Source organism: Aspergillus multicolor, assembly GCF_047715735.1.
Source record: "Aspergillus multicolor strain CBS 133.54 unplaced genomic scaffold BDW74scaffold_1, whole genome shotgun sequence".
Taxonomy (NCBI): Eukaryota; Fungi; Ascomycota; class Eurotiomycetes; order Eurotiales; family Aspergillaceae; genus Aspergillus; species Aspergillus multicolor.
Genome location: NW_027395952.1, coordinates 1,463,445 through 1,481,481, shown reverse-complemented (window position 1 = coordinate 1,481,481; position 18,037 = coordinate 1,463,445). Strand labels below are relative to the sequence as shown.

Here is an 18,037-nt window from a genome sequence, read left to right as displayed (position 1 = left end):
ATATGTAAGATTTCAGTATCATTGCTGCGTAAATAAGACCTTTTCCATCCTGGCCTAACAATCGAGACTCCAATACCGCATCAATCACAACCCGAATCGGAAAGCCACCAATTGCCTTCATCACGTACAGTCTATGCCGACTTTCCTTTCCCTTTCCCCCACCCATCCACACCGCGGAAATACCCCATCATCTTGCCCACAATATCCTGCTCCAGCCCCTTCGCATCACCAAAAGTCCCCGAGACACTGGCCGTCTTATCCGTCTCCCAATCAACAGCTCTCTTCGGCGTATCGTTACCATACTTGCCGGCAAAGAAATCAATGAGCTTAATCGGCGGGTTGGCCGCAGGATCAGGGTTCGACTCGCGCAGCCGCTTGATCCAGGCTTGGGGACTTACTTCCTCAAACTCGAGACCCGCAGCGCGCAGGGAGGGCAGAAGGTCTCTTGTCCAGTGGAAGGAGTGCGGGGATATAATATTATATATGGGCTGCGTCGTTTCCTCTGTGTCTATCTCTTTCTCAGACAGCGAGATATCGGTGATAACGCCGGCAACAATATTAACAGGTAACCAGCGATGGAACTCGTCGAGCTGCGGCAGTGCACCGATGGTCTTCGCAGACTGGATCATCAGCGGAATCGCCTCGGTCGTATTCCAGATTCCGTTCTCCGTGTCGCCGATGACCTGCCCGATGCGGAGGACGCGGGCGCGCAGGCCCGTTTGCCCCCATGCTTTGACGCAGAGATGCTCGGCCACCAGCTTCGACTGGGCGTAGCCCATATTCTGCGCATGTTCGAGGCTTGAGGGGAGACGTTCGGGGATTGTATCCTCGGGCGAGCGGACGACGGCGCTGATGGAGGAGCAGAAGTTGAGTGTTGCGGGGGCGGGCCGCTGCGTCTTTAGGCAGAGGTTTGCGAGGTGACGGATGCCGGCGATGTTGTCTTTTTCGAAGCTCGAGAGGTGCAGGTTGAAGTTTACGGACCAGGCGCAGTGAATTACGTCTGTTAGGGAGGAGGTTAGGGTGTTGTAGGTTGTGGTGTCGAGGCCTAGGTCTGGCTTGGAGAGGTCGGAGGGGAGGGCGATGAGCTTGTTCTTTGCGGTGGTGGAGAGGGATTCGTAGACGTGTCTGGCGCGCAGGGAGGAGAGGAGACGGCCGTAGGCGTCGAGGGGGGAGCCGGCACGCACGAAGCAGTATACTTTCTGCACGTTGGGGAGGACGGATAGTTTGGCCACGACGTGGCAGCCTAGGGAGCCGGTGGCTCCAGTTATGATCTGGTGGGTAGTTAGCATGAATTATCATAACGGATTTCAAGCGGAGAGGTAAAGGACTCACGATATATCTCCCGCTTAGTCCGTTAGGGCGAGGAACATGCTGCTCGAAATCGCTGTACTTGGAGATTAAAGCCTCCATCTGCTCCTCAATGGAAGCGGTGGCCTCCGACGCCCCAGAGCTGAGAGAATGGAGATAACGCGCTAGAGAGCCTAAAGACGGGTTCTCGAATGCAACGTTCAACCCTAATTTGTGCCCTTTCGTGTCGAGCGACTTGATGAGCACAGACCGCAACTGGGTTGCCTGCAAAGAGTCCATCCCGAGGGAAAAGAAATCAACGTCATCGGTAAAGTCCTCAGCATTTCTTCCGTGGACAATAGTAGAGATTTCCTTCCGCAGGAAAGCCTTCAGCTCATCTTCAGACAAGCGCATAGTCCCCGTCATCTCATCCTCAGCCTCGTAAGACGCCTCAATCAAATCGGCAAAGTCACGGTAGAATGCCTGACGGATGACGGTTCCCTTGTCGGTACGAGCATAGGGAGTATCAGCAGCGAGAATACGAACCATGTTCTTGGATAATTGGCCGTATGCTGGCAGTGTTTCGTGGGCCTCTTCGACCGCCGGCCAAATAGCCTCGATGATTTGCTCGTCTGCCAGTGATGCTACTTCTGGCGCACGAATCACTGCGAGTCCGATGTTTGACTTGCCGATGCCGAAGACGAGAGCGTCGGCAACGACGCTGAGCTGTCGCACTCGTCCCTCCAAGTCTAGCGGAATCACTTTCTCCCCGTTGACTAATGTAATTGTGTCATCAAGTCGGGAGTAGTACTTGTAGGCTTCGATCTCAGGGTGTTTCAAGAATAAGTCTTTCGTAGCGTAAGCGCCATCTGGTCGGTTCGACATGACCTTTGATGGCCAGCCGTCGAGAACAACGGACTCGTAAACACCGGGGTAGCGCTCTTCCATTCGCAGATACTTCTTCACGGCTTCAGAAGGCCGGAGCCAGTCCCATTGTTTATCATCCCGCGAGCGCATGGAGGTCATCAGTTGGCCTGTCTCGGTACTAAATAAGATGTTAGACAAAGTGTAAGCCTTTTGAGAAAGAGTACTTACGATCCATAATGAGCGATAAGGTTAACCCCATTCTCGACTAGCAGATCTCCCAGAGAATCTGGACAAGGAGATCCCCCAAACATGACAGCCTTGAGATTCGCAAGAGCCGCAATACCGTCCTTGGACTCCGCAAGCAGCTTGAGCGCATACGGAACCCCATAGAAGATCTCAAAATTGTATGACCGCATAATATCGACCAGGTACTTGCTCGTAAGTGGCAGCTGCGGGTTGTACAGATGCAGGGTCTTGTTCGAGTAGATCGTGCGGAACAAGCAGCAGATCCCATGGTTGTGGTACAAGGGCAACGTAATGAAACCGCGCATGTTCGTGTTTCCAGCATAGTTCTTGACGGCCGCTCGCTGCGTCTGGAAGATGGGTTTCGGCAGTCCCGTTGAGCCCGAACTGTGAATGATCCATGCGAGGTGTTTTGTTTCGGCTTCAGGATCCAGGTGAGAAAGGAGATTCGTGTCGACGGGTTCCTCTGAAATGGGATAATCATAGGTCTCTTCACTGGGGATGTTGTGGACTTGCAAGGCCGGAACTCGCTCGTTGACCTTCACGGTTGTATCCTTAAAGGATCCATGGACGAAGATATGCTTGGCATTGGTTCTCTCGATTAACGACACATGGGCCTCGACCGAGATCCTGGTGGAAAGGAGTAAACCGGCATGGCCGAGCTTGGTGACTGCGAGAAGTAAAACAAGGTAGTTCAGGTCTGACGGGCCTAACAGCGCAACGACGGTGGGCGACTCTGACGAGGTCTTCCGGGGTGGGATCTTCTCTGCTAAGATCTTTGCGACCCGGTAGGCGAAGACATCGAGCTGTTGAAGAGGAAACTCCGAGTATTCTATGTCGGTTCGAGGATAGTAGACGATGGGTTGCGATGGACCGAGAGATGCACGGTGGCGGACGAGCTCGTCGACAGTCAGAGGCTCGGCTTGCGGCGCTGGAGCGTCCTCCTTGTCGTGGGGGAGCTTGTCGATGTGAGTTGGTGCCTGGGGGACAAGTGTAGACAGCATTGTGGAAGCAGGAAGCCTGGAGTTCCAGTTTCTCAACGGGGACTTTGCAGTCATCCTGGAGCGAGCAGCATGCTTAAATAGTTAGAGTGAGATCAGAAATCCGGGGTCTGCTGGATCCGTTGGCCAATGTAGAGACGACAGCCGGCTATGCGCATCTGCCATCTCGGATAAGCATCATGCCTCGGAGATTTTTCCGATGAGGCGAACCTAAAGGCCCTATCCGAAGCAGATGACGGTACATTTCGTATTTCCAGGCAGGAAAAGTAAGCTGGAGATCAATGCAAACCTGTATGATATAGGACGCGGTTCAATATTGAAGATGGGTCTACAGAACTAGTAGTAGCCGTGTACTTGAAAAAGCCAACACTCCAGAATAGACTCCGAATCACTTCTCATCTAAAAAGATCTAAGTTGAGAGTATATGAACTAATACACTATTTCAAAGGTATCATAGTTAGCCATTCAAGGTCGTCAAAGCACACCGTGCTATAGCTCAAAAAGAGAATTGAGACGAATCATTCGGTAGATTGGAAAACGCCTAGACGGGTCAGTCAGTAAGAAAAGCCTCAAAGACAGAGGTAGTGGAAGAGCACTAACCCAAGTATCCAATTGAGTCCACCAGATGGATCCTTCAAGGTTGTCCAGGAGCCCAACATCGCCCATATCAAGTGGCTCATCTACAAACGCTGATGAGGGGAAAGTGCCATCATAGCTAACAGAGTTCGAATTGAACGGAACAACATTGTTCATGTCAGTCAGATTGCTTGGCCTCTGTTCAATTACTGACTCCCGGTCCCTGGCAGACATATCTCGGGGTTGTTCTGGGACATTAGCGAGCGGCCCATCCGTGAACTGAGAGCCCAGCTGTTTGTGCACCTCCACCCTGGTTTCCTCCAAGATTATACCGTACCGCCGACTCGGACAGTTTTTGCGAGTGGCTTCGGCCAGATGTTGCTGGCATATCTCTGCAAGGCTAAAGAGCGATCGTACACGGTTGTTATCTAGCTCAGCGGGACCCAAGGTTGAAGACAGTCGGTGTTGTTGGATGGTATAGATGTAAACCACGACGATTGCACAAAAGCAGACATGGTGTGTAAACCAGAATGACTGGATGAGGGTGCCTTGTTTTGCAATGCTGTCCACTAACTTCATGACATCCTCGGCAGCCTCAAGGCACTTACTTACATGGGCCGTCACCGTCGGGTGGGGAGCTGCTGGCCGACGGGTAAGATCAGTGAAGTCGTTCAGCAAGAATGACCGAGTAGCATGTATCATTGCATGGCAGTAGGCGAGCTGGAGGACTTGGCTTTGCCTGCATAATGGCGGGATAAGACTCGTCGGGCGAACACTATTGAACAGAGGTGGCGTTGTTTCTTTCCATTTCTCGAGCTCTGAAGTGATTCGAACTGCGGCTTCGAGCGGCGATTCCCGGATCATGGGATTGACTGTATAAAATTGGCGCGATATTTCACCCAAAATGCGCCCGAGTCTTTATTATTAGCAGTGTCTGTGTGCAGAATCATGAGCATAGCAGGGCGAACCTAAAGTGTAGGACGGATGCAATCATCATGGAATCCGCTGTGCCTAAGCGCATAGCTGGATCATCTTGAAGGATATCCTCATCGCTGACCTCATCTGGTAGTTCCTGGTCAATGTCTTCATCATGCAACAATCGAGGGCGCCCAAAGATAACATTGAGGTATTTGTCTAGGGTATAAGCGCTCCAGAGAATCCGTTTGCGAAGCTCCCTCTCCAGATATGTAATCCCTTTGTTGGAGAGTTTAGCAGCACATCGCCGATGCAAGCCAAGGGCTGTCACCAACTGTACTGCAGTGCCAAATATGTACCAGCATTCGTTGGCTCGTGAAGACGAAAGTAGGTAAAGACACTGGCCCAGTCGAGCTTGGACAGTCTCGAGACGCGGGGGTCCGAATTCCATCAAGAGCATATATTTTGATGCTGCATACCATCGTTCGCTGGAGAGAACGGGTAAGTATACCAAAACATAGGTCAAACCGGCTTGCTTACCTTTCACGCGAACTTTCCGCCTGCTTTCCTTGGGTCTGCTCTTCGTGGAGAGTGCTTACAGCAAATATCATGAGAATTATCGCAGTCCGAGCCACCAAAGGCCCAGCGGGTAAGTTGGAGGGGGAGATATTGTGACTATAAACTTGCTTAAGCCATTCCTCCACGCTTCCCCGGTGAAGAAAGCGGTATGTGACCATAGCGTAGTCAAAGTATCTGCTCACTAACTCAAGAGCTTTATCAAAATTGGGTAAGGTGAAGCCAGCATCGCGGTAGTCCGCATAGGGCTTATCACCAAACATAAACACGGAAGTATTCTTCGGCCACGACTCGTTCCGCAGCTCATCAGGGACAGCGCTTGTTTCATCCTGGTGTAGCCGTCGCCAGACACGGTTCAGGAATGAGACTCCCGAAGCAGGTCCAAGGTAGTTTCCTTCGAAGTCAGTGGCCACTGGGTCGGGAGAATTGCGCCGTGATACTTCCACGGAAGCGTGCGACAATTGCGAGCGTGGAGTCCTTGCAGTTCTCGACGGTTCCCTATTTGGCGGCGATATTCGCGCATTAGGGCTCCGGGAGGCAGAGGCGTGAGGTGCGGACCGGTTCCTTGAGTACCTCGCAGCCACTGATGCAGGGGCCGGGAGCGGATCTGGAGGCAGGCCTCGACTATACGCGGCGTTGTACTCACAGGGCAGTGACAGCCTTGTACACCGGTTACAGGGGAGTGTTCCTGTGCATCGAGTCTTCTTCTCTTTGCAAGAGTCACAAGCCCTAGTGATCTTCTGCCGCGGCGCATTGGCTTTGCTCGCTGACGATTCCGACGCCGATGCCTTCCTCTTCCGCCCCGGACGGACTGGGTCTGCCCGAGGTGTACCATTATAGTCCATTCCAGGCGAGAGCTGGACGCCCGCCTGCGCCACGAGGGTGCTAGCCATCGGACGCGGGGAAGGTTGGCCAAGACTTAGGTAGCCGATCTGTCACAGTCGCGTGGCCAGGAGGTTTATTTCCGCGCGGCTCCACGTTTGGCTGCAGTACTCCGTAAGGGCAATTGGAACAAGGAGAAGCTAGTCGAAGACAGGGCTGAGAGCAGGCTGGGGAAGCGAAGGAGAAAAATCCGAGTCTCCAACGGATTTTGAGTCATTCGCTAGCCTGGACGGACTCTGGGGCCAACGACTTGGACGTGCGGGGTTGGAATTGGAGATCGGAGGCTTGGAGCCGGGCTGGATTCCCCCGGTCCACCAGCAGCAGAGATTGAGATCGGACCGACATAGGGGCATAATCAATGAATAATGAATCTGCCGATTTGTGACTCGCGAGCTTTGAGCCTGGAGGGTGTTGAGTTGGCAAAACCTGGATTGAGCGGGGAGAAGGGCGCTCCCGGTGCTGACTCAGTCGGATGATTGCCGGCCTGTCGTAGGTAGTGACGTTGGCAGGATTGGAGCTCACCATCTTGATTTGAGTGCAGAGTCCTCAATAATGACGACAAGATTTATATAATTAACAATGAATTGAGCGGGGAGAAATTCTGACTATCACAAACGAAGTACCTACCGTAGCTCCATCTCAGTTAAGAAGTCAACCAAATGCCAATGGCGTCAGGCACGCGTTGAGTGCCTAGTTATATATCCACAGTTATGATATAAAGCTAGGGGTGTAAGACCTAGATTAATGACCCGAAACCTGAGTTATGTACTCAATGAGGCAAGGATGCAAGGTAATAGCTAAGAGTACGCAAAAGGGGAAGATGCCACACAAGATAAACAGAAAAGAGAACAGCTTAATGAATGATAAAGTATGTCGAGTCCTTCCCTTCTATAACTCTTTATTCCTTCTCCGATCGGTATGCTTAATAATTCTTCCGCGACGCTTGGAGTTTGGCTTGTTGATACCAAAGGTACAAAGGATAACACCGATTGGCCCTTGCAAACCCGAAAAGCTATTCTGAGATAGTGCATGAACAGTTGCACCAGTCCTGAACCAGCCGAGCTATGATACCAAGGACGAGAAGCTCTTTGCCTCGTCAATCAAAAGTCCACATAAGGTCCGGATCTTCCCAACAACGGAGTTTGAATGTGGTCGCGTACCACAAGGGGGGCTATTCTGTATCGAGATTGCGTCGGTGATGTCAATGCTACCCAGGTATCACCGCATCATATGTCCGGTGCCTCTGCGCCCTGTTGGAGAATTATGAGGGTAGTAATGCACAAACTGAGAGAGGTAGGCCTGGATCTCATCGTCTGTTCCGTGTCGGATAACTTTGACGATGTTGGTGAGCTCTGCTTCTTGGCAACCTCGAATTGAGCTGAGAATGGAATTGACGTATGTACGGTAGTACTGTAACTGTCTCTGAGTTTCTTGGAGCTCTCTCTGAGTCCTTCGGAGATTCTCCTCAGTTTCCTTGGCCGCAATCTTGCGACGTCTGTCTGCCAGCTCGTCAATTATACACTCCCGGTTGTGGAGCGCACATTCGGTGCAAGGGCCGCCGGAATCGTCGACAGTGCACTACCATCAAAGGAAGTGTTAGTAGCTTCTCCCGAAACAATTGGCTGGTAGAGTATCGCCCTCCGGAACTACAGAGCAATGAGGGAAAAATGATCTCATCGTGAACAGAGAGGAAGAGCCAAAATACCTTTGTCCGACGAAGCTTGCATTCACCACATGCGGTTGAGGCTCGCTTTGTTCGACCGTCTTCCGGGCAGCGACTAGGTTGTCGACCGTCGGCGTCAGGGCCTTTCGGGGCCAGTGGACGAAGATTGTTCCTGGGTGAATGATCGACCATGGTTTACGACCCCTAAGACACCGGGCGGAAGGTTGAGTGAGAGTAATAAGAGAAAGGTTGAAGTCTCGAAGAAGAGTGAAGAATTGAAGGATTCCAGAGTTTATATCCCAGATGGCATACTCTCTAGAACACAGTACATCTAGCTCGATGTGACCGCAATCAACATTCTCGGCCTGGAGGATACGACGTAGGGATGGGGATGAAGTTGATAGACAGATGGTTTGAGGCGCTACTGCGCGTGACCACCACACAAGAGAGATTATATGATGGAGAGAATAATAATGGAATTGGAGGGGCAGGAGCGAGTGGGTAAGCTGGAGGGGTCCGTGGCAGCAGCAGCACTCCGCTTCAATGAGAACAGCCGGAACAAGCTTGCGACACCCGCGACAATTATAACAAGGATAATTACCTGGAGAAATTGAAATCCAGAGCACTCAGAGAAGAGCTCGACAGGGGAGAAGAAGAAATATGGCTTCAGGCGTCAAAATCGGGCGTGTTAGTGCTTGGAGCCCACGGACCATTCAAGAAGAGGTCCAGGCACAGTTAAGCGCGGAGCAGAGGGGAGCAGTGGCCTAGTGGCGTGAAAAGAAGCTGTGCATGCGGCCAGCCTGACAGACGTGGCGAGTGCGGCCGGACTTTTTGAGTGGGTGTCGGGCCTGTCGGCATCCCAAGGTTTAACTTTAACAGTTGCTGGGTGGATTTTGAGCAGCATGTCGGACGCCGGTATCAAACGCTCGTTACTGCCATTCGATCCTCTAGCGACTCCCGTTTTTATACTTCCTCCAGAGCAAACCAATATGCCCCTAGGCCACTGGGCTGTACGGCCGGTATATGGGATCGGATACACCCGTTGGCAGACGCGCTTTTTCAGTGGACGAAGGTCATGCATACCACCTCCACCAACCACGGTGAATCGTAAGTCTTGACTCGTGAGACAATAATTCATCCACCTTCCAAATAGTTTCATTGCCCACTCTCGGAGCTAGGCCATATTGCCCTGCAGGGATTGCCGTTATTCTTCGGTCCTGGGCATCTGGTTCGCGTTTGGCAGACCGGCATCCCTCGAGCCATCGAATTTCCATTTCTCTGTCTCTCCTGGGCAATTCTTGAAACACATTCCTTTTCTTTCGTGAATCATGAGCTGCCTCAAATCCCATTATTGCCCAGTGGGCACTGGGTGGCCCTCGCACAAGCTAGCGTTTGCATTCCGCACGAATGCAATGCGACCCTCGTCACGGAAAATATATCCGGGAGGATTTGCACACTGTGACTCGCTTGCAGTGTGGCGGGGATGGAGACGCCAGTGCCGCCTGGTTATCGCCGAGGACCATCCTCTCCTCATCCAACCCACGGAGAAACACGAAGATCGTAGCTGAACGAACTAGACTAGGTCTATCGGCAGCGCAGCTCGAGTCTGACAACAGATTGCCAACGAAAGGACTTATGCATGGGGGCGGCCTGCATACTCAATCATTATATTCTGGGGGTCGGAATTCGAGGACGGTGTCCCCGAATGTAGGCGCCCATGACGGCATCGTCGACCTTGGGGCTCTGGCCTCCAGCATATCGTCGTCCAGAGGGGCGTAGTGGAGTTAGGGACTGACGCTCGACATGTTAGCGCGTATTCCTGCCTAGCCAAGAGTTGTCACGTGAAGGATTTCTTCATAGGAGACCGGGATCAGAGACCGGAAGGATTTGGCTTATTCCTTACTGCGCAATATGACTGAAGAAGTAAGGTACGAAGTACGAAGCTTTTTCGTCTATCTATACCATGACGATATGTCAGGCACAAACCGTAGCAAAAGCAAAAGCAAGGCATAGACAATGCCCATGGGTTCCAGATCAGGGCCCGCGCTTACAGCTCCGAGTCCTCAAGGCCCAGGGGAAAGGTTCAACGTTTGCCGTGCCCACACCGCGGTTAAAACGGCCGAAAAGGTCAAGAATAGAACCAAAGCCCGAATCGAATCGCGATCGAACACTTAATCGAAGCTGGCCAGCGTACAGGAACACCTGGAGAACCAAATCCAAGCTCTTGATTCGAGTGTGCGAGTGTGATGAACACTTGCAGGGCCACTCACCCCCCGTTGGGCCCGTTCTTGCTGGGCTGGCCGCTGCTCTAGCTAAAGCTTCAAGCTTAACACAAAAAGAGCCCGAAATTCCCAGCGTCAAGCGCAATCTCTTACACCATCGCAATCACAAGGTAAACGATCCACCAATCCCACTCGCCGATCCCCAATCATCGCCTTTCCCAGGCAGTTCTTGATAGGAGTTAGAGTCAGTTACGCCAAAAGCTAGTACAAAGCAGGCTCGTGTCCGACGGATCTCAGGGCCTACGAACCACATTACACGCGACGACCTCCACCTTCCCACCCAGCGCTATCCTGGGAGTCTGGAATATTCTTCCCACCCCTTTGGCCGTTTCCACCGTCTCCCACGCGGAATTCCAGAGCTAGTCTGGGTGTGACGAATTCTGCTACGAGCAATGTCTAGCGGGGTCATGCCGGACAAGATATCCTTTCGCTGTGATAGGCGGGAGGGACGTCCGGCATCCCCAAAGGGGTAATTACTAGGCACGAATTGGGCAGGGCTGTCGCCGGCCGGAAATATGCTGTATAACTAGGGGTTACTGCGCGGACTGGTGGATGGTTGGTGTAGACTCTTAAGACTCGAGCTCTGCTGACCAGACAGTCCCTCCAATCCAACTTTGCTCATGGCGGGGAGAAGAGGGTGCTCATAGGAGGAGTGCTCGCTAAACGGTTGCAGCCTGCAGGAGCTGAGGTCTTGGGTGCAGAATCAGTTGCCGACGGAGGGCTACGGATGGCTTTTTGGGGGCTGACGGGCGCCCACATGCTTGGGATGGAAGGATGTGGCCGGCAGGTGCCCTCTAAAGACTACAGCAAAACATGCAAATGGCCAGTGAGCGTTTCAGAAGTACGTAAAATGCGCTTCAAGAATGCGTGCAATTCCAAATAACCCTAAGTTGTGCGACAACCGACGCCGCCCGAATCGCAACCATGTAGGTACTTATCAAGAAATCGAGTGTGAAAGAATAATAGATACATTCTGAACCCCAAGCCCGTCGTTCTCAAAAGAAAAACCAAGAGAGATTGACCAAGAAGATTGGATCAACAAAGCGTGACCCTGATGGGGGCGGCATCACCGTAAGAGTGGACAAGCGTAGTGATTAGTATATAGGCCTGCCCTCATCCCATTTGCGCACAGCTTTTTCCTGGCTTCCGACGGGCGGTGTATCCAAACCACTCGGCGAGCGGGTTTCTGAGCTCGTTACGGGAGAAAAGTGCACCCTTTCCGCGCCTCCCTCGATCTGCTTTTCAACGCCCCCAACGCCCCCAATACCTCCAATCCATTCCCATGTGCGGGCGACATCTCCACCACGACCCTCACGGACCGATGCCCGGACATTGGCATTACCCTCAACGACGTTGCGTACACGCTTCCAAATTTCCTCTCGTCGATTGCCTCGCAATTCCGATCGGAGTACATCATCACGGAGCTGTCCAATTGGAATGTGGGGTTCGTGAGCATGACCTCGCGCATGCAAAGCTGCCTGCGTTGCTAGGCGGTCCAATGTTGTGGCGACCAACTCGGGGACACGAGCGAGGTCGGAACGGCGGGCAAGCACACGAGAGCGTGCATACGCCGCCGCCGCGATGCAGAAAATTAAAACTGAAAGAGGTAGTCGATACGCGAGGAGAGAGAGCCTGACGTAGCGGCGGGCTGCACAGGAGAGGGGGAGGCGGGCGACGGAGGTGGATGTGAGGGTAAGGACAGACGATGATCTGTGATTGTGGTGTCGATTCTGTTAGTTCCAATATACAGGTCAGAAATCTGATTCTTGGATGCTGGCCATTACCGGGACGGGTAAGAGCACAAGAAAACCCCTCAAAGAATATGAATCATTGGCAACTTACGGGATAGTTTTGGCCACCACTTCCTCTTTCGCAATAATATCGCCGAGCGCGCCTTTCCACAAGTCGTCAAACTCCGCATCGGTCATCCCTTTCCGGCGTTTCTTTCCAACTTCTTCTTTGAGATCGCTTTCGGTAACATCCGGCCCTGCGGTTTCTTTGCTGCCATCGGAGAGTAGTCCACATTCCCATTTGGCCCTTCGATCACGGAGAGCCTCCACAGCCTTGTCTGCGACAGCCTTCACGCGGCGTGCCTTCTCACTGTCAGGTTCGCAGGTCGGTGCAAGAGGAACCAGGCCCCCAAGTGACAGCGGATGCGGAGTAAGAATGAAGTCGTGCTCGCATCGAACCTCAAAATCAGGGTAACAGAATGCATGGGAAGGACACGGCTCGCACTGCGGTTCCAGAACGTTCGCCCATTCCGGGACTTTAGTCTCCGCCAAAGACCAAGTTGGCTTTCCGATGCCGCAGAATCCAATCTCTATCTTCTCTTTGCGCCACCAAGCGCCGAAGCTTGTAAAAAGTGAAAGGATGATTAGCCAAGGAACGGCCCGAGCCACTGGCCCCGGCTTCTGTTGGCGTTTGCGAGGTGGCCTCGGAGGATACATCAAATCTGCCTGTTCTCGTTCCAGCGCCAGTTGCTCGTCTGGAGTAAATTCTTCGCCGAAATCGCTATCGATGTCGTGTGGTTCATAGGCTGCAAGTGATTGGTCCGCTTCGTCCAAATCCTCATGCTTTATCGAGACGGGGGTTTCGGATTTAGGCGAGCTCATTTCCTTGACGGGGGACTTTACCAAAGAAAACCGCGCGCTGCTCTGTCTCTTCCTTTCCGAACTTATTCCTCCTGACCTTCTACCCTCCCATGACGCAGGGGAACCACTTTGGAAAGGGTTGTCGTCCGTGAATACGCTTTCGCGCTTCGGCTCGGTCTTGATCGCCGAAGGTGGAATATCCGCCTGCTTGGGCGTGGTCAAGTCTCTTCGACGAGCTTTACTTGCAGTAGATGGACGTGGTGTGACAGCGGTGGGAGGCACAGGAGTCGCCAGGAGTTCTTCAGCTGATTCCGCCTCAGGTTTCTGCGACCGTCGTGACCTGGTAGTAGTTCTTCGTGACGACGGAGTGGCGGTAACACTAGCATCCTCGGTGTCGGCTGTTGATGCGCGTGCGCTGACTCGAGAACGGCCTCTTCGCCCAGCAGTAGACACTGATGATGGCGTAGGTGCGACGCGATCTCGCGCGAATTCGTGTTCACTGACAACCGACGATTCGCGACTGGGCATGTTCGTGATTCCTTCGCTAGTGCGCCTCACTCGCTCGCGCTCTCTGAGAAGCTTTCTCGCTTGAGGCAAGACCTCATCTTCGAGGATACGGATAAGCTGGGCCTTTTTGGCGGAGGCTGGGTATGGTACGTCGTGGCTGACGAGGATAGAGCGAAGACGGGGCATAGTTAGGGAGTTAAGGTCGAAGTCCGACGACAAGTAATCGAGGTCGTCCGACATGGTTGAGGACACAATGACCTCAGCAAGGCCAAGCGCTTAAGTGTTGGATTAAAGTGTACTTTGGACGGAACAAGACGAGATGAAAAGAGCAAAAGCAGAATCTAGCTGCAGCAGAATCTTCAGCAAATTTGATGCAGATAGTTGCCCGACTTGGAGTGGTCGCCGTTATTCGCGGATCATGAAGATGCGACCGTATCCAGGGCAACAGAGAAGAGCGGGGTTCAAATTTGGCAGTCACAACCCTTGCCTCACTCCAGTTGTGAATGAACTTGTTGAAGACCTGAAAGTCACGAAAAAGTTCACTCCCAAATGAGATATGGATGAATGACAGATACAAACAGAGAAGATGATGGAAGAAGCTCAGAGACATCAAGTTGGTTGAAAACAACAAACAGAGTTTCAAGCACGTGATCTGACGTCCACCACTCATAAGTTATGCATTAAATTATGACGTAGGTGTATGTGAGGACAACGTCTACATAATAATAAGGATAGAACGGAGGCTTCTTAGAAGTTGTACTATGTATGCTAATTTGGGGAGGACATTGCACCTATGTACGATAATAAGTAAATGTTGCCTGTACAGTTTATTATTCATCTCCTGGGCCAAATGTATTGAGCAAGAGAAGTATATACTGTGACTAGGATGATGAAGAGAAGATTCATTTCGTCGTTAAGTCATATTTACAAACGACGTAGCCTAGATCTTAATATGGTCAAATGCTAGGAAAGTTGGTCAAGAGAAATCTACAGCAGGCATTCCCCTCTCCTCCAAGCCCTCCAGAATTCCATCGCGTAGACACGTTAACGCTTCATCCCACGATATCGCACCCTGAGAACCTGGTTCACTAGCTTGAGAACTCTTGCTCATGTCCCTTGACGGACTCGCGCTCATAAAGCGTTCATCACCACCATCACCGCCTCTCTCGTCCTCAACCAACCAGGTAAGCCACTTTACCAACGAAACCGCTTTCTCAACGTCTCGCTCATCCACCACCACCCGCTTCAAATAGACTGCAAGAGCAGTAACATCGTCGCGAAATGGCCCCTCTTGCGCAAAAGCGGCATGCCAGGCAGTCGCTTCATCGCGGAGGTCTGAGGGATTAAAGAGGTGTTTGGAGGTAAATGTTGGTCTTGGTGGAAGAGGTGGAAGGCGTATTTGTTTCTCGTGGAGCTGGTGATGGCCTCGATCTGACGGTACGGTTCTGGGCGCGGCTGCAATTGTGGTGCTCTGGTGGAGTCGGGACCGCTTGTGTTTCTGCTCCTCAAGGACTTCGCGGCGGATGTCTTCAGGGAGAGCAGCTAGAAAGTCGGCGGATATCTCGGGGTCCGGGGTCAGGTCATGATATCGTGTAGGGGATAGGCGACGGAGACGGGGTTCTGGTCTTGGAAAAGCGAACTTGGCTTGAGTGAGGCTTGAGGGTTGGAGTGGCTTAAGAGGAGGGCGGCCACGGCGTTTCTTCGGTGGCGTTGTTGGTTTGCGTAATTTGAGAGATGGGACGGACGACGAAGATGAGGAGGGTCTGAGTTGGGGCGGTGATACTGTCTGAGCTGCGGTTATCGCGGTGGCATTGCCGGATGACTGGTCATAGTATCCTAGAACCTCAGCGAGGACGTCTTCTGGAAGTGCGGCTAGAGTGTCCGGATCTAACTGGGATTGCGGCGGCAAAGCCGCCGCAGGTTCCTGACGATAAACTGGTCCTGGACCAAATGGAGACCCGGCGCGAGACACGGTCCGCGGTTTACCTTGCGCGACGAGCTTCGATCGAATATCTCTCGGCAGTTCTGCAACAACTGCTGGGTCCGGTTGAGATGGCATGATGAACTGAGTTCCTGAGATGTTTAGCGGTTTCTGTGTGGGGTCATTCAGCAATGGACCGTGTCGTATGGACTCGGCCTCACCCTTGCGGGGACTATCCAGAAGATCTGGATCATCAGCAGGCTGTGGGCGTTTACGCGCAGGAGATGCTCTAAATGCCAGCTGCTGCTGACTGCCGTCCGGGTTTTCAGAAGTCGAGTTGAGCGGCTCGAGCTTGGTCATTTGAACGCCCAACCCTCTAAGATCTCCAGGGGGAATATTCAGGCCTCGAAGCATGGCAATGGCCTCTTTCCCAAGAACCTCAGCCGAATTCGTAGCGATCCCAAGGATGACACTTTTGTTTAAGACATCGCATTTTCCGTGCCCGAGATGCTTGACTGGCTCCAATGGAGCATCAAGCGCCCTGCGCATGACCTTGAGAGTGAGCTGCTTACCTTTGACTAAATTTTCAACAAGTCTCCGGTGCAGCTCCTCGCACAACGATCGCATGAAGTCGTCTGCCTGATCCTGAGTGACAAAACGAATACCCCAGTTAACCTCCGCGGAGACCGACTTCCGAGCGACCTCGTTACCAACCTCAGTCCGGTCAATACCACGCGCATAATCCCAAAGTTTGGCTCCTGTCTTGGGCCCCAAACTAGAAGATAGCTTCTCTCGCGAGAGGTCTCTGATATCCTTGGCAATCTTCACACCAAGGTCTTCCAACTTCGTACTGAGACTGTAGCCCACACCTGGAAGGTTTTGTACCGGAAGCTCTCCGATAAAATCGAGAACAGCATCAGGTCTTAGTTGAAACTGGCCGGCTGGTTTTGCCTTTCGTAGGGCAACCTTTGCCTGCAGAATATTGCCCCCTATACCGACAGAAACTGCACAGCCCGTTTCTCTTTTCACAGAGGCCCGTAACTGGTCCGCAATATCATCGGCTTTGGCTTGCTCCCTGTAAACCGAACCTTCGGATACTCCTTTGCCCTCCGATCCACCCGCCTCAATACATATATTGGTGATATCGACGAGCGCTTCATCAATACTAACACTTTGAACCAAACCGTCAATTGCGAGTATGGCACGGTAGAACTTCCGGCTAGCATCCTCATACGCAGGAAAGTCATAGGGCAGTACTTGTAAATCCGGACATGATCGTAAAGCACCCTTCATCCACATGCCATTCTTCACACCAAAGGCACGAGCAGTATAGTTACAACTCGCTATCTCAGATCCCGTACCAGTCCCGTGTGCAATGGCAACCGGTTTGCCTTTGAGTTCTGGGTACTTCAACGTGGAAACCGCGGCAAAGAAACAATCGAAATCAACATGCAAGATGTATCTCCTTGCACCAGGAATGAGTTTTTTCTGCCGTTGTGAGTGAGACTTTTCCTGCGCCTTCGACTGAAGTTGTGCTTTCAGCTCGGCCTTCCATGTTGAGAGATGGTGCAATCGAGATTCTCTGTAATACTGCTGGAGGAATTCTGGGTTTACCACGCTCGAGTTCCTCATACGGGGGTCGGATAGCAGTTGAGCGTTGTATTCCTCAGAGGTCATTTCTGCCTTCGAAGGCACAACGGCAGATTGTGGAGCTGATACCGCCTCCATATTTGTTGGATGATCCGGTGGAGAGGCACGCTGTGTGACAGAAGAAACATCCAGGTCGTTTTCCTGCGCGTTTGGCGATGAAGATTTGGGTAAGTCAGCAGTCTCAGCCGGCTCATCCAAGGTGAAGCTAGGAAAGTCACCATAGTCGGATTGCGTTGCGACGTTTGGTTGCTTGCTTGTCGTAATGTCAGACGGATCGGGCAATTCGTCGTTTCTCAGCCGCTCCGATACCAACTGAGAAGTATACCAGCTTGATCGACTTTCGTCTTTATAGCTGGCGCGGGGACTGTTTGTTTGGCTAAGCATTTGACCGCCGTCGAAATTGAGGACTTTCTGTCCCTGCCCTTCATCTACAACCCTGTATGAATCCCAAGGAAGTAGCCTTCCCGCATTGACGCTATCCACGACCCATGCTGGCTTGACAACGCGGTATCGCCGAAATTCCTCCCTCTTTTTAGGAGTGAGCGAGCTGGCGATGATATGCGTCGCGGAGGTCTTGCCGTCGAGGTACTGGAGAAAGCCCCCTCCATGGCGCACGACAAGTTTGTGAAGATCCTGTAGTGAAGGTTGTGTGTAGCCGTTTACGCATGCTACAACCGTTCGAAAGATCTGAGGATAGCTATTTTCCGCGGCCGAGGACCGGATATCATTGTCGAGGTTTTGAAGCTTGGTCTTTTTGCGGCGCATATAATCGCCGAAGCCACCAAATTTCGATGCTTCATATTCCTCGCCCTCTTCGCCATCAAATGCATCTGATTGCGAGAATGTGTTAGATAGTCATCTTCATGGTTTGGTGGCGTTAGGCAGTAGGTATACTTACGGCTTTGGATCCGTTTGCGCACTGCGCTCGAGGTTGCATCTAAGCGGGAGCCCATGAAGGACTAAGCGATGTCACTTCATGTTCCAGGAAGCTATGCACTGTAAAGCGATCGCCACCGACGACAGAGATGGACTGAGAGACAAATGCTACGCATCTCTCTCAAGGAACCTCGATGGAG

General features: G+C 52.3%; 5 protein-coding genes across 5 annotated transcripts; all 5 read right to left on the bottom strand.

The window, feature by feature from the left end:
• Window positions 1-131: 131 nt before the first annotated feature.
• Window positions 132-6,358, bottom strand: BDW74DRAFT_164709 (uncharacterized protein; the record flags this gene model as incomplete). The annotated part of the gene is made up of 6 exons (XM_073726300.1): window positions 132-1,271; window positions 1,333-2,332; window positions 2,383-3,377; window positions 3,999-4,890; window positions 4,943-5,377; window positions 5,430-6,358. The coding sequence occupies 6 exons, from the start codon at window positions 6,356-6,358 to the stop codon at window positions 132-134; spliced, it is 5,391 nt and encodes a 1,796-aa protein (XP_073589778.1).
• A 1,108-nt stretch (window positions 6,359-7,466) lies between these two features.
• On the bottom strand, window positions 7,467-8,333 carry BDW74DRAFT_5220 (Zn(II)2Cys6 transcription factor domain-containing protein). Its single transcript, XM_073733044.1, has 2 exons — window positions 8,053-8,333; window positions 7,467-7,925 (listed from the first exon to the last, which is right to left on the bottom strand). The coding sequence occupies exons 1-2, from the start codon at window positions 8,200-8,202 to the stop codon at window positions 7,566-7,568; spliced, it is 510 nt and encodes a 169-aa protein (XP_073589777.1). The 5' UTR covers window positions 8,203-8,333; the 3' UTR covers window positions 7,467-7,565.
• On the bottom strand, window positions 8,316-9,293 carry BDW74DRAFT_5213 (uncharacterized protein). The gene is made up of 2 exons (XM_073733038.1): window positions 8,612-9,293; window positions 8,316-8,341 (listed from the first exon to the last, which is right to left on the bottom strand). The coding sequence occupies exon 1, from the start codon at window positions 9,167-9,169 to the stop codon at window positions 8,699-8,701; it is 471 nt and encodes a 156-aa protein (XP_073589776.1). The 5' UTR covers window positions 9,170-9,293; the 3' UTR covers window positions 8,316-8,341; window positions 8,612-8,698.
• Window positions 9,294-11,098: 1,805 nt separating this feature from the next.
• BDW74DRAFT_142343 (putative sister chromatid separation protein (Src1)) lies at window positions 11,099-14,208 on the bottom strand. The gene is made up of 2 exons (XM_073722711.1): window positions 12,135-14,208; window positions 11,099-12,002 (listed from the first exon to the last, which is right to left on the bottom strand). Exons 1-2 carry the CDS (start codon window positions 13,628-13,630, stop codon window positions 11,387-11,389), a joined length of 2,112 nt encoding a protein of 703 aa, XP_073589775.1. The 5' UTR covers window positions 13,631-14,208; the 3' UTR covers window positions 11,099-11,386.
• Window positions 14,209-14,218: 10 nt separating this feature from the next.
• On the bottom strand, window positions 14,219-17,991 carry BDW74DRAFT_5183 (putative DNA damage repair protein Mus42). Its single transcript, XM_073733027.1, has 2 exons — window positions 17,860-17,991; window positions 14,219-17,791 (listed from the first exon to the last, which is right to left on the bottom strand). The coding sequence occupies exons 1-2, from the start codon at window positions 17,912-17,914 to the stop codon at window positions 14,367-14,369; spliced, it is 3,480 nt and encodes a 1,159-aa protein (XP_073589774.1). The 5' UTR covers window positions 17,915-17,991; the 3' UTR covers window positions 14,219-14,366.
• Window positions 17,992-18,037: the final 46 nt, after the last annotated feature.

Bases quoted from the DNA above. Each gene is read 5' to 3' on its own strand.
- BDW74DRAFT_5183 (XM_073733027.1), bottom strand. From the start codon at position 17,914: ATGGGCTCCCGCTTAGATGCAACCTCGAGCGCAGTGCGCAAACGGATC. The intron at 17,792-17,859 runs GTAAGTATACCT...TCTCGCAATCAG, and splicing joins GCGCAAACGGATCCAAAGCC to ATGCATTTGATGGCGAAGAG.
- BDW74DRAFT_5213 (XM_073733038.1), bottom strand. From the start codon at position 9,169: ATGAAACTATTTGGAAGGTGGATGAATTATTGTCTCACGAGTCAAGAC.
- BDW74DRAFT_142343 (XM_073722711.1), bottom strand. From the start codon at position 13,630: ATGTCGGACGACCTCGATTACTTGTCGTCGGACTTCGACCTTAACTCC. The intron at 12,003-12,134 runs GTAAGTTGCCAA...CCACAATCACAG, and splicing joins GTGGTGGCCAAAACTATCCC to ATCATCGTCTGTCCTTACCC.
- BDW74DRAFT_5220 (XM_073733044.1), bottom strand. From the start codon at position 8,202: ATGGTCGATCATTCACCCAGGAACAATCTTCGTCCACTGGCCCCGAAA. The intron at 7,926-8,052 runs GTATTTTGGCTC...CTTTGATGGTAG, and splicing joins GCAAGCTTCGTCGGACAAAG to TGCACTGTCGACGATTCCGG.